The sequence below is a fragment of the Falco punctatus genome (assembly GCF_963210335.1).
Source record: "Falco punctatus genome assembly, chromosome: 7".
NCBI lineage: Eukaryota > Metazoa > Chordata > Aves > Falconiformes > Falconidae > Falco > Falco punctatus.
The window spans coordinates 52,702,994-52,716,450 of NC_137587.1; the positions used below are offsets into that span (position 1 = coordinate 52,702,994).

Genomic DNA, 13,457 nt, shown 5'->3' on the forward strand with positions numbered 1-13,457 from the left:
GTATTTAAAATGCACATTCAGAACACTTAAAGAACTTAAAGAAGTAAAGTAGATAATGAAAATTTAATACCAGCAAGTAGTGGTCATTTACTTTTAATCTCAATTAGTTTTCATGTATGCGTACTTTAATATTATTTTTAAAAGCCTGTACATTTGTCAAAGTACTTACACAGCAACTTTTATTCTTGGCACATTGCAGAAGTCGGTATCATTTTTCCTTGTTGCCCAGCAAAGCAAAATGCTTTACCCAAACCCACAGGATGTTGTGCTTTTTTTTTTTTTTTTTTTTTTTTTTTCTTCCCAAATTCTCCCAACCCAGCCCAACCTGCAGCAAATTCATCAGGAACTTAACTATTTTGAGACTTTTTCTTCCCATCACTTGTGGCAGGTATTCTAGGGCAGCATTCATACAACATATAGAGCCTCAGTCTAGGCTTCTGGTCCCTTTATGGCTCCTGCAGCAAGTGCAAATTCAGACAATACCACAAACAGCTGTGACTTGAATCACCACATAAAGGACTATATGAAAGAGATTACACAGCTCTTGATAGAAGTGTGTTTATCATTGTAGCCAAGGTTGTCCTTCTCACGGCTGAAGGGTGTCATGGCACATGGTTGCCTGAAGTTCTGCTTACAGTGCCAAATCAATTACATTTGTATTTGCAAAAAATCTGAAGAATTTAAGCTCTAATGGACCTTGAATTATTTTTGTTTCAGAGATTGGGTCCACCAAATACGCTGCATTTGCTAGTCAGAGATGTGAAAAAGGTAAGCTTGACTAACAGCAGCATTATGTTAGCATGGTTACATTAGCTAGGTGAGTCAACAGTACAAGCAAGCATAGCACGGGGGAAAGCAGACATGTGAAATGGTAGTTGTTAAGAAAAGTGACAAACAGTGATGTCAGTCTAAATTGGGTATGGCTATACTGCACTGCTAGCAATTTAAAACCTAAGGAGAGGAAAGTTAGGCGCCTAGTAGTATAATATATAGTTTGAGATTGAGGTTGATACTTCCTTCTCTACAAGAAGCTCCCAGTGCAGCATTGCAAAGGAGGAAGGAAAGGCCTGCTAGGTTAACAGGAAAGCCTGCGCACAAGCACAGAATTTGTTCTCCTTTGTTCCCTTGTGTGTTTTTTAGTTACTGTTGTCCCATCAATCCTACTTTTACCTGAGAGAATATCTGTTCTGTTTCTCATTGCTAGAAGTCCTAAATTTCTTAATTTGTTTCCATTACATGTAAATGTGTTCATTATAAATGAATAGGGTCACTGTAAGATTTGTTGTTGTATTTGCTCTTGGAGGTTTTGGAGCTTTTATTCAGTGAAATTCAGCTACATGAAATAACCTGTATTCCTTTTTGCAAGGAAAACTCCCATTTATTCCCGGAAGTTTGGATGTGGGAATTACACAGTACTGGGTTAATGTATAATTCATATTCATCTGCTTCATAGTTTAACCCTTTTTTTCATTCATTGTTTGTCTTTTTAAGTGTTACTAATGCTCTCCTGCATTCTGCTTTCTGTCTGTCTCCTCATTGCATTTTCATGGCTCACCCATTCAGCGACAGTCTCGGGGATTCAGTTGGGTTAACATGGAGGTGATGTGTCTGCTTAGGATATAGTTGTTTCCGTGGTGCTGTAGAATCAGTTACTGTTGTAAGATGTAGCTTGAACAGTGAAGCACAGTGTTCAGTTCATGGTTCTAGCAGAGTCAATACCACTATCCAGCTTTTAAGTGTAACAGTGGAAATTATAGTCTCCCTTTTTCTTTGAGTCTGGGCTGCACATTAATCTAAATCATGTTCTGCATTGTAGTCTTAACTCTGTAGATAATATTATGATGAAATATAAGTTTCCATAAAATATAAAGTATGCCTGATATTCACCATTAAATTAAGTCATGCTTTTATACTGGGTTAATGATAATCAGTGTAAAGGTATTTAATTTCATCAATATAACCCTTGCAAACAACTCAGGCTTGTATGGACACTGGCATGCTGAACAAGTAAATTAAATGAAAATTTGTCCTCTATATACTATAACTACTGCCAACAACAAAACAAAAAACATCTGGCCAAAAAAAAATTTTCATTCTATGAATCATTTATCATTAATTTCATACAAATATTCAGAGACTGAAACCAGTGGCTTTAAATAATACCTGTGCGCAAATTTACACGTGACATGATATGTCTAGCCAGGCAATTTAATGAATGTTATATTTTCTTATCCTAAGTCCTTATTTTGTTTTTTATATTATTTTTTGGTAGGGAAATCTTCCACCAGATTATCATATCAGCCTAATAGATATTGGCCTTGTACTTGAATATCTCATGGGTGGAGCTTATCGCTGCAACTATACTCGAAAAAGTTTTCGGACTCTTTATAATAATTTGTTTGGACCAAAGAGGGTAAGAATGATTTCATTCTGGGTGTGGCTATCGTGCTGATGGTAAAAAATAAGTAATGCTGTGTTCCTTTAACTTTGTGAAATACTACATGTTGAATTCCAAAGAAATGCTGCAAGACCAAATTTGAAACTCTGGTAGTGAAGTGACATAAGGAACCTGTAAAACACCTATGTTAAAGGATGGGAAGACCCAAAAGTGGGTAAATACACTGTTCTAAAGCTGGATTTACTCCTATTTCAGTAGTTCACAATCCAACATTTCTAACTGTGGTGTTTGTATATTTACTTACCCCTACTTGAGGCTGTAGCTTTTTTAAAACTGTAAACTGTATTGGTCAAGCCTGGCCTGTTGGTCAAGCCATTGTAACCAGCAGCAGCCTTAAGCTGGGTAAGGCAGAGAATTTAGTCTGAATGAAGAAGTCTGAATGAAAATGCTACAGTAAGTCCTGTAAAGAACTGCTCTGGCCAAAAATCTTACCCTATGGAAGCCACTGCAATCTCAGTAAAGCATTTCATAGTCACGTACCAATCCTGAGAATATCAAGCATGGCCCTTGCTTTGTTAAAAAGTCTGTTCTAAACAAATGGAATAGTTGTATTCATTAGCTTATTTATTTGTTTGGTTCAGCTTTGAAGGTCAAGTGAAGGTTCCTGGCCTAATTACAAAAAGCCTCATGCTAGAAAACACAGTAGGATTGTAGCCCCACAGATGGTCACTCAAAGCCCAGGTACTCTGCAGCTGACATAGTGCACGTGTAGTGATGGAACAAGCAAATGAAACTTTTAGATAAAATATAAACCAGAAATTTCACAATAGAACAGAGGGATTTTTTTAACGGGAAATTGTAAGAGAAAAAAAAAATTTATTTTTTTTTTACTGTTTCCTGTGGGTGTCTTTATGGGTATCTTAAAAGCACTTTTTTTTCACCAAGCTTTTGTGACCATATGGTGATTTTAACTCTCTAAGCAGTTTATTATTGAATGATTCATTTAACTCTTCCATCTGAATCAAAACCTTGAGTGCAGGATGGAAAATATTTCCTAACCCATTGCCTTCCTGAAAATACAATTAAGAGGGAGATTGATTAATTGTATCATTTTTGGTACAGTTATTTAGAATAGAATGTTTAGTAATAAATACTGTACATTTGTGATCGAAAATGTGTTTTTCGTTGGATTGTTTGATCTTTGAATTTTCCTTCCCATCTAACTGATTTTCTTTTCTATTTTTAATATTCAGCCAAAAGCTCTTAAACTACTAGGAATGGAGGTAAGTTGGGTTTATTGTAAAATACTGTTTTTATCAGAGCATTTCTTGGTACAGTTCTGCCCTTGCTCTTAGCTTTTTAACTATTACTGTGGCTTAAAGTAAATTTCAACTAGACAGGATTTTCCATTTTGCAAACAGCTTATGAAATACTTCTGACATTTTTTCTTGGGTAGGGTCTCGAGAACTACTTAAAGCCTTGCTCAGTAATCTTCAGGCTGTTTTTAGCAGTATTATGTAATAACACATTCCATGTTGGAACATATTGTAGGTTTAAGCATTCAGAAGTGAATATCAATGATATTGAAAAGAGAATGTGATCCAGCAGTGCTACTTACGGTCAGATCCCCTTTAACCCTGAAGTAACAATTTATGCGCAAATGAGATTTTATCATAGACAAAACTTTTAACTGGGGTGAAAAAACAAGGTGCTCTGACATGTTAGATGCTGTCCTCCACTATAAAACAGCCTTGCTACCATGATGGCACCATGCTTTGTAAATGACGAAGCTGATCCAGAATTTTGGGTCTAACCCCTGCTTCAATTACTTGTGTGTCTGCAGAAATTTTGAATTGATCAGAATCAAGTCTGGGATGATGCCTAAAATCTCACACTGTTTTGGAGGTGGTTGCTTTTGTTTCTGAAAAAAAAGTATTAATATAGACCAGGAAAGCATTTACACAAAGAGGCTAGGTACATTTCTCTGTGTAGTAGGCTTTTATTAATGCTGCAATAGCATTCAGACACAGTATATGTACATGTCGCTTGTGTCACATTTCATGTGAACTATACCCACGCACAAGAGCCTCTCCTTCCCCAAGCAGATAAGCGGCTTTCTGCTCTATAGAGAAAGTCCAGGTTATGTTTAATCTCTCTGATCAGCTTCCTATTTTCTAATGGCTGGAGGCCAAAAGCTCAGCCCCTCAGAGATGGAACCCTTTTTTAATTAGCGTTGATCACGCATAGGTTGCTTGGTGCTTCTTCAAAAGCACATTTTGATTTTCTTGTTTCTTTCAGTGATAAATGTTTTAAGTGGTACAAACTGAAGTGTTCTCTACACTTCACTGTGGGTATACCCACTTCCTTCTTCCAAGAGAAAAAGTGAAATGAAAAATTGACAGTTCTTTTGCTGAAGTGGCCAGTAAATTGATGCAGCTCCAAGTGTTTAGCATTTTTTTTTTTTATTTCCAGTGTCAGCAGCTCCAAAACAGGAAGTTTAGACTCTTTAGAACTTTGTCTTTCTTACCCAGGGTTTGGTTTTGATTTGATTTTCCTAGTGTGGGGAGGACCTAATTTTTGGTCCTCCATTTGAGATTTTATATCCTGTGCTTCGGAGATCCTCAACACTTTCCTTCATGTGCATACAATTAATGACCCCTGAATTTTCCATGAGAGACAGAGTTCTTAAAACTGCTGGAAGAGAAAAGCATGCTTAATTGTTGAGCTGAAGAGCCATCTTTGGAAAGCTGGGGTGTGAGACTGACCCTGAATTTGGATTTAAGCTTATACTTTGTCAAAAAATAGTGCATTATGCTGAGCTTGCTTGAACAAGAACTGATTTTGTAGAATGGTAATTGCTTTTACTTGCAATCCACTTCTGAGATTGGAATCGAGGTCTGCAATGATGATGAGTTCTGTCTACACCTATATATGCAATGTTCTTCCTACATTATTTAAACCCTAATTTTCCCAATCATGGCTTTTCTCCCTTCAGGATCCTGCTTCATTGTCAGTACTTCCCTTCAGTTACTTCCATGCTGGTTCCTGTAGTAATGGCCTGTCCTCCCTATCCCTTTAAGAAATGGGATACTTTTACCTTCCATTTGCACTGCACACATAAGAGGAGATTGCTTATTCAAAGGTGAAGACTCCCTTTAGTATCTTGCTGTTCTTGAGGATGCTGTCTACCTGTCTTTTCCATTTGCATGTTACCACTCTCTCCAATTGCATGTCAAGTCTGAAAACTGGTTTGATACCTGTAAGATACGCAGCACTGTTCTTCAGGAATAGATGCATTCATACCAAATTAGAAATCATAGTGGAACCTGTTCATAGTGAATTCAGGTTTGTTAAAGCTCATTGACACTGCAGAGGAATTCATTAAATACTAATTAATTGCAAATCAACCTGCGCAATTATACATGCAGTAGAGATCTACTTACAGTATGGTATCAAGTGATGTTTTCAGTACAGTAGGGTTCTACTGTACTTATCCAAGATGGGTGACCTGTAATTAAGCATGCAAGAAATGGTTCTCTGAATAAACCATTAAGCTGTCAGTGCATGCTCTGTTACGTGTTCTTCATAGCTTTATTGCTATTGGCATTCACTGTAGCAAACAGCAAAAGCAAGTGAGAACTTTAACTATTAGCGTGTCCTCTCAATACTTGTTCTGTGCATGGTGCAATTGTCAAGTAAGCTGTTAAAAACTGATGGGAACATTTTTTCTTCCTTTCTTCCCAGGATGATGAGCCTCCCACCAAAGGGAAGAAGAAGAAAAAGAAAAAGGAGGAAGAGATTGATATTGACGTGGATGACCCAGAAGTCAGCCGCTTTCAATATCCCTTTCATGAACTGATGGTATGGGCCGTGCTGATGAAACGGCAAAAGATGGCACTCTTCCTTTGGCAGCGAGGGGAGGAAACCATGGCCAAGGCACTTGTGGCCTGTAAACTGTACAAGTCTATGGCCCATGAGTCTTCTGAGAGCGAGCTCGTGGATGACATCTCTCAGGATCTGGACAACAACTCAAAGTTAGTAGATGCAGAGCAGACTTCGTGTCTACTTGATATAGGGGTGGTTTGACCTGCTGAGAAGCTTTACTTGTAATAAAGTACAATTTACCTCTAGAACGTAGGTTCACAGGACACCATTTGGAGCTGACTTATCAACAGTAAACAAGCCAAAATGTGATCTCAGAATCTAAAGGAAACACTAGCAACAAGACTTGCATTTTTTCTGACAAAACACATTCTTCCTTTAGCTTGTCTCTCTGCAAAACTAGCTAGTTTTATTTCACAAAGTTATTTTCAGGATATACTCACATAGATTAAGGGGTATCTGATTATATATCTAACCTGACCCTAAGATGTTATTGGTCTAAGCTTATTCTCTCTGGTCAATAAAAACTTTGGTAGACTGTCCCAAATCAAGCTTGAGACTCAGTTCTTATACGTGTGTGGGAAAACATGTGAAGGGAATTAAAACACAAAATTCCCTGTGAAGGGAATTAAAACCCCAAATACAAGCAAAAACTGATACCTAAAATAAACCTCACTGGACTTACCTTGCATTTTCCAGAGATTTTGGCCAGCTGGCTGTTGAACTCTTAGATCAGTCCTATAAGCATGACGAGCAGATTGCCATGAAACTACTGACCTATGAACTAAAAAACTGGAGCAATTCCACCTGCCTGAAATTGGCTGTGGCAGCTAAACACAGGGACTTCATTGCTCATACATGCAGCCAGATGCTCTTAACAGATATGTGGATGGGGCGACTACGCATGCGGAAAAACCCAGGCCTTAAGGTATTTCTGTTGTGCAGTTGTTGTTAAATATATGGTTTGTTGCATGTAACATTCTACATAGCGTATGTATAGAACAAATTGACTTACTAATCATAGATGTTTTAAGAACATACCTGTTTTAAAGCTGATTTTTTTTTGGACTCCAAATTCAGTATATCTAAGGAACATTACCCCATGACAAAGGAAAATATAAATCCATAAAAGGCTTATCATGACTGGAATCTGAGAGCAAAGTTGTGGCTTTCAATGAGTGATGAGATCTGTTCATTGAAAACATACCTTTGCTTAAAAATCAGTTGCATACAAGCAAGATAATCTCCATTAGGAGTTCACGCAATAGGATTACAGAACATGAACCAGATGTGGACACATGGTTTTTACATTGCTTAATATGGTGCTGGAAGAGACAGAGTCGAGACTCAGCGCTGAAAAGAATGAAACCTGTGCAATGGCATTGTGTGAAACTATGTGATTTTTATTTCCCTCTTCTGTGATTTGATGATATGGTCTTTCTTACTGATTTTTGTATTTCCTGATTGGTGAATTTGCCAAAAAAGTACTAATGTGAGGCTGATCCAAAGGGGAAATATAAGTGAGCCAATGTTAGGGAAGCAGAGTAGTGTTTGCTTTTGTGTGTTTTCATATGAATATAATCTTTTCTATGTTATATTATGCAGTAGCGCATTATGGAGGCCCATCATGATGGTGCCACCTTCAGTCTCACCTCCCTTTTTCCTTAAATCCCCCCTTACTGACAAAGTGCATGCCTATCTTCCCAGATCATACTCCCAAGCTTGCTGACATACACATTGCACTCTCTCTGTCATTATCAATTTACTTCCACTTTCTCATGTCTCCCTCTTAAACCTGTTTAAAATCTTCAGGCAAGTGTCCTGCCTTTCAAATTGCATCATGGTACGTCCTAAATCTGTTTATGGATTTCCTTTCTTTTCTCCAAAGGAGTCATCAGTCTGCTATCGTTCTAGTTTCATTACCTGCATTCTTTTCTTTGCTCCTTTTCTGTACTTTGGCAACTCAGGCTTGTGTGTCTGTATCTCAGCAATATCGTATAGCAGAACTCTCCTAGTGCTGTCTGCAAAACTTCTCTTACCTTTCACAAGTTTTTTGACTATTAGAACTGATTAATAGTAGGTGACCAAAGTAAGTATAAACTCCAGAAACAAACCTGAAGCCCTCTTCCAACCACCATTGTGTCCATTCCATGGAATTTCTCTGCACAGCTCTAATTCTGTAGCACAATTTCTTAATTGCAGTGTATTTGTGGAGATGGGAAGCCTTCCATGGTGCCATCTTTCCATATAAGACCTTATTGCCAATGCTTCATAAGTACTACCTGCTCATTTTTGTAGGTCTTAGGATAGCAGAGTACCTTGAATACTATACAAAAGAAAATATTGTTTATGGGGTTCGCCTTGTTATGAAGTCTATCAATGTAAACAAATATTGCCATCTCAGCTGAATTCTTTCTTATTGTACAGGTTATAACAGGGATTCTCTTCCCTCCCACCATCCTTTTCCTAGAGTTTCGGAGTTACGATGATTATTCTTACCAGACATCAAGAGAAAATGAGGAAAGCAAAGAAAAGGAGGAGGAAAATGCGGTCAGTAATGGAGATTACAATGAAGTTCTAGTATCTCAAGAGTGCTAAGTTTTCTAACCTCTCTGATTACGCTGTAGGTCACTCAGGTTAAAATCTCAGCTGCCTCTGTGGGATAAAAAACAGTGAAGAGTTTTGGGAATGTATAGGCTGGATTCTCAGGGCATGTAAATTATCTATGTAGTTGCACAGATTTATGGAATTTGTGGCTTTTTATTTTTTAAAAAGAGCTCTGTTGCTCAGAAGAGGTATCGTGTAGTTGACAGTTGGGTGGGGCTGTAGTTGAGGAAAAGCTACTATTTTAACTGTTGAATATTGATGAAAACTGACAACTTTGGTCTTCCAGGATGCAAATGCGGATACGGGTTCCCGAAAAGGAGATGAAGAGAATGGAAAAAAAAAACAAAAGAGCCTTCCAATCGGAACAAAGATCTATGAATTCTATAATGCACCTATTGTCAAATTTTGGTTCTACACAGTAAGTCATGATGACTAAACCGATAGTGGTCATTTTTCTCACACCTGTGAAACTTAAATGATTCCAATGTAAAAATGATAATCAAGTAATAAATGAATACATAGTACTGGTTTTCGTGGAATCTGATGAATAAATCACTCCCTTTATTCAGAGAAAAATGCTTAGGACGATGGAACAAAATTAATAACTGAAGCTTATGCTGCCAGCCTCTAAAACTCCTGCGTGCTTTAAAGGATGCCCTGTCTGGGTCATCATAGGTGCAGCTCAGTGTGAGCTCCACAATCCAGACGGGGCTGGATTCTCTTGTTTTCTAGAGGCTCTGACTCCTGTTCTGTGTTGAAATGTACTTTAGGACCCAAGAAGTAGTGCCATAGTATCAGTGCTTGCCACTGCTCCATTGAGAGTTAGGCTCGGTCAGATGAGTGTAACCTAGATGGAAGCACAGACGCCAGTCCGCTAAAGAATTCATAGGTACTTTTATTTAAATAATTAAAGCCAATCTCAACTATAATATTTATTTTTTACAAGCATCTGATTTTCTCTTTAGTGCATCAAGAATTGTCTGGTGCTAAACTGTTTTAATAAAGCAGAAAAAGTATTCATGCTATGGCCCACAAATTTTGTGTGTGCCCTGTAAAAAGGATACTGGTTTCTTTTTTATTCAAAGTTAGGACTTCCAGTATGTCGTATTACGTAGGTTTTTAGTTGTAGCACATCATAATCACAAAACACTATCCTGATCCCTTTCTGCTGCCTGTATTAATAATTCAAAAGCAAAATTCCTATTCACTTTCAAAAAAAGTATCCAACATGGTTTCACAGTGTCGAGAATTTACATTTTTTGTAGATTAGAAAGCCCCGGGCACAAAGGATCTGATTTGGAGTGCTTTGAAATTGTTATTTTGCTTCTTTCAACAAATGAGAGAATTCAGCTGTCTGGGTCATGTGTTCCACAGCATCTGTCAGCCCTTCAGCTGCTGGAGGCCCGAGGTCTCGGCCCCTGGGCCTGGGAGCTGTAGGAAGGGCACTGCAGCAGGCTCGCTTCCTTCACAGAAGAAAGTCTTTTTTTCTTGTGCAAGTAAGCGTCTTCAGCAGCTGAATCTTTCATGTGCAGCTCTAGTCTGTGTCTGTACACGTCGGTATGACTGTCACAATTTGGGCGGGCTTCACTTTCATGCGTTTTGCAGGCAAACCTACCGTTCATGTAGATGGGTTTAAGTAACAAGTGTAGGAAGAGGTGTTGTAGGGACTGATATATGAAGTATGTATGCCTCTGGCTTCACATAAAGAGTATATTCTGCCTAGATGGTCTCGACCATATTACAGGGTGGAGAAAAGCAAATGGTCTGTGTTGCTCCTTATTTCCCCTACCCCTCCAGGCAGGTGCTGCTCATAGCCCCACCTCCCCTTTCTGCTTTAGACCTGTTTTGAGATGGTGGGTAAACATTTCACACTGAATATCTCATTTTTCAGAACACTCAGTTTTCTCCCTGGAAAATCTGTTGGTTGAATATTGCTTTGTTTCCCCCCTGCCCTTCCCCCCTGCCCCTCCCTGCCTCAAAGTCATTGAATCCATTTTGGTTTCTTAACTCTGGACTTCCAAGGTCCTCAGAGTTTCTAGTTGGCTGGTTACCAAAGACTGCTCTGAGGCATGGAGACACCAGCATCACCGTTTTGACATTTACACCAGCGGTTACAGAAAACTGAGTGATAGCTCTTTTGACTTACACTAATAGTCCACAACTTCGTAATGGAAGTGAGTGTGGACTGATTTGTGTGTGTGTGTGTGTGAGTCATCTCCGTAAGTGAGTACTGCCTAACTGTGGAAGGATCCTGGGATCTGTCACCTAAATTCTATAAAAGATTTTTTTTTTTTTGTCAGATATCATACCTTGGTTACTTGATGTTATTTAATTATATCATCTTGGTACGGATGGAACGGTGGCCATCAGTCCAGGAATGGATTGTCATCTCCTACATTGTGACGTTGGCTTTAGAGAAAATAAGAGAGGTAAAGTCTGATCATACCAACATCTCATAACCCTTAAAATGAAGCTCGCTCTTGGAGGTAATAATGGAATGGACTTGTGCAGAGGGTTGAGAAGCCATACATGAGAAAGAAGATTCTCACAGGGCGAGAGTCCCAAAATGCCCATCACTGGAGATGATTTCATTTATAACCCATTTCTATATGTTAAAACTTCTCTTATTGGGAAAAAGGTCAGGCAAAAGTGCCCTGAGGTCGGTAGTCAAAAGGAATGCTGTCATTCTCTTATGTGTGTTTCCAAGAAAGGGCAGGGCCATACCCCATGAAGGAAGTCTCAGCAGATACTGGCTTCTTATTACTGCTGCAGTCCTTGATGAGAACTGCAGGCAGAGAAGTGTTTTGGGGAATTAGCCAGGAGTAGGATCTGGCTGATCTCATTACTTTTGTATGAGGAAGATAAAGCATAGAAACGTCTCCTGTATTCCCATGCTGTAGTGTGGTTTGCACTTAGCCTGTCCTCTGATTCATAATTCCTACATCTCATACGAACTGTATTTGGAGATAAATATGGATGCAAAGTCAGTAAGCCAGATCTCCTGGTTTGATTAAAACCTACAACAAAAAAAGGGCTTAATAAAGCCAAAACAGAAACAAAGATGAAAAGGAAGTCTAGAGGAGGGCCATGAAAATGATCAGAGGGCTGAAACAGCTCTGCTGTGCAGACAGGCTGAGAGAGTTGAGGTTGTTCAGCCTGGGGAAGAGAAGGCTCCGGGAAGACCTCGCTGCAGCCTTTCAATATGTAAAGGGGGCTTATAAGAAAGAGAGAGACCTTCTACGAAGGCCTGTGGTGACAGGACAAGGGGCAGCTGTTTTAAATAGAAAGAAGGTAGGTTTCGATTGGACATAAGGAAGACATTTTTTCTGATGAGGGTGGTAAGGCCCTGGCACAGGCTGCCCAGAGAAGCTGCGGATGCCACATCCCTGAAGTGCTCAGGGCCACATTGGACGGGGCTTTGAGCAACCTGGCCTAGTGAAAGATGTCTTTGCCCATGGCAGGGCAGTTGGACTAGATAATATTTATAGGTCCCTTCCAACCCAAACCATTCTATGTTTCCATGAAAAACAAAGTTTGCCTGCTAGTAACTCAAAATACTGCTGCTTGAGGCAAATTTTGCTGGCAGTGAAGGGGGTCTCAGACACCTGTTGAATGTGACAATATTGGTCTTTTTTCATAACCGTTACTTCAAAAATGTAACTTGGAGTTTTTCCTAATGATCTCTTTGTTGTTTTGTTTGATGGGGTTTTTTTTTTATTTCAGATTCTGATGTCAGAGCCTGGCAAGCTGAGCCAAAAAGTGAAAGTTTGGCTCCAGGAATACTGGAATATTACTGACCTGGTGGCTATTTCAGTATTTATGATAGGAGCAATTCTTCGCCTACAGAACCAGCCTTACATGGGTTACGGAAGAGTGATTTACTGTGTAGATATCATTTTCTGGTACATCAGAGTACTAGATATCTTTGGTGTGAACAAATACCTGGGACCTTACGTCATGATGATTGGAAAGATGGTTAGTGCCTAAATTGCTGTAAATTATGTATTTCAGAACTTCATGGGAAACTCAGTTCAGTTCTGATTTTAGAAAGGGGTTTTCTGTCTGCGTAGGACACTGAATAAAGTCTGTGAAAAGGTTGCCATGTGAATTTTGCACACACACGCACAAGATGCAATACTCTTGCTAATAACTGCTTGATTGAGAGGGAATCTTTTTTCTTTCTTTTTTGCTGATACACCAGGGTCATCCACCAAACCCATCACTTGTGGACAGGAGATGATGCAGCAATATTTATATCATCTCTTTGCAACCAAAGAAGAGGTCTATGCTGAAAGCACAGCATAGTGCACTTGATGCAAAAGAGAATAGGGATAGCAAAGGCTTTAGCGTTTAAAATATTTTAAAATGTAAATCTAGTATTTAAATTACTGGTTTTACTGCATTTTTATGTGTGCTTAGTTCATGAGCTACAGTAGTAGTTAAAGGATAATACCAAAATTATCCAGGGGAATGTGTTTGTTTTCTTTACGCTTTCTTGTTTACTTTAATGCATGCTGGCAAACAGACATGCTGATGCTACTGTACTACCTGGTGATGATAAGAGCCTCTG

The 13,457-nt window shown here is 38.9% G+C and overlaps 1 protein-coding gene across 10 annotated transcripts in view; it reads left to right on the top strand.

The window, feature by feature from the left end:
* The window catches only part of TRPM1 (transient receptor potential cation channel subfamily M member 1), a 102,206-nt gene that overhangs the window by 68,230 nt on the left and 20,519 nt on the right, over positions 1-13,457 (top strand). For 6 of the 10 annotated variants that reach the window (XM_080395555.1, XM_080395554.1, XM_080395557.1 and 3 more), the window contains exons 13-22: positions 718-768; positions 1,564-1,599; positions 2,273-2,413; positions 3,652-3,681; positions 6,143-6,432; positions 6,980-7,208; positions 8,708-8,830; positions 9,174-9,305; positions 11,188-11,316; positions 12,611-12,862. In XM_080395555.1, coding sequence (XP_080251681.1) covers positions 718-768; positions 1,564-1,599; positions 2,273-2,413; positions 3,652-3,681; positions 6,143-6,432; positions 6,980-7,208; positions 8,708-8,830; positions 9,174-9,305; positions 11,188-11,316; positions 12,611-12,862 — 1,413 coding nt within the window. The remainder of the gene's footprint in view (positions 1-717; positions 769-1,563; positions 1,600-2,272; positions 2,414-3,651; positions 3,682-6,142; positions 6,433-6,979; positions 7,209-8,707; positions 8,831-9,173; positions 9,306-11,187; positions 11,317-12,610; positions 12,863-13,457) is intronic. The other 4 variants (XM_080395558.1, XM_080395562.1, XM_080395561.1 and 1 more) reach the window with 1 other exon arrangement.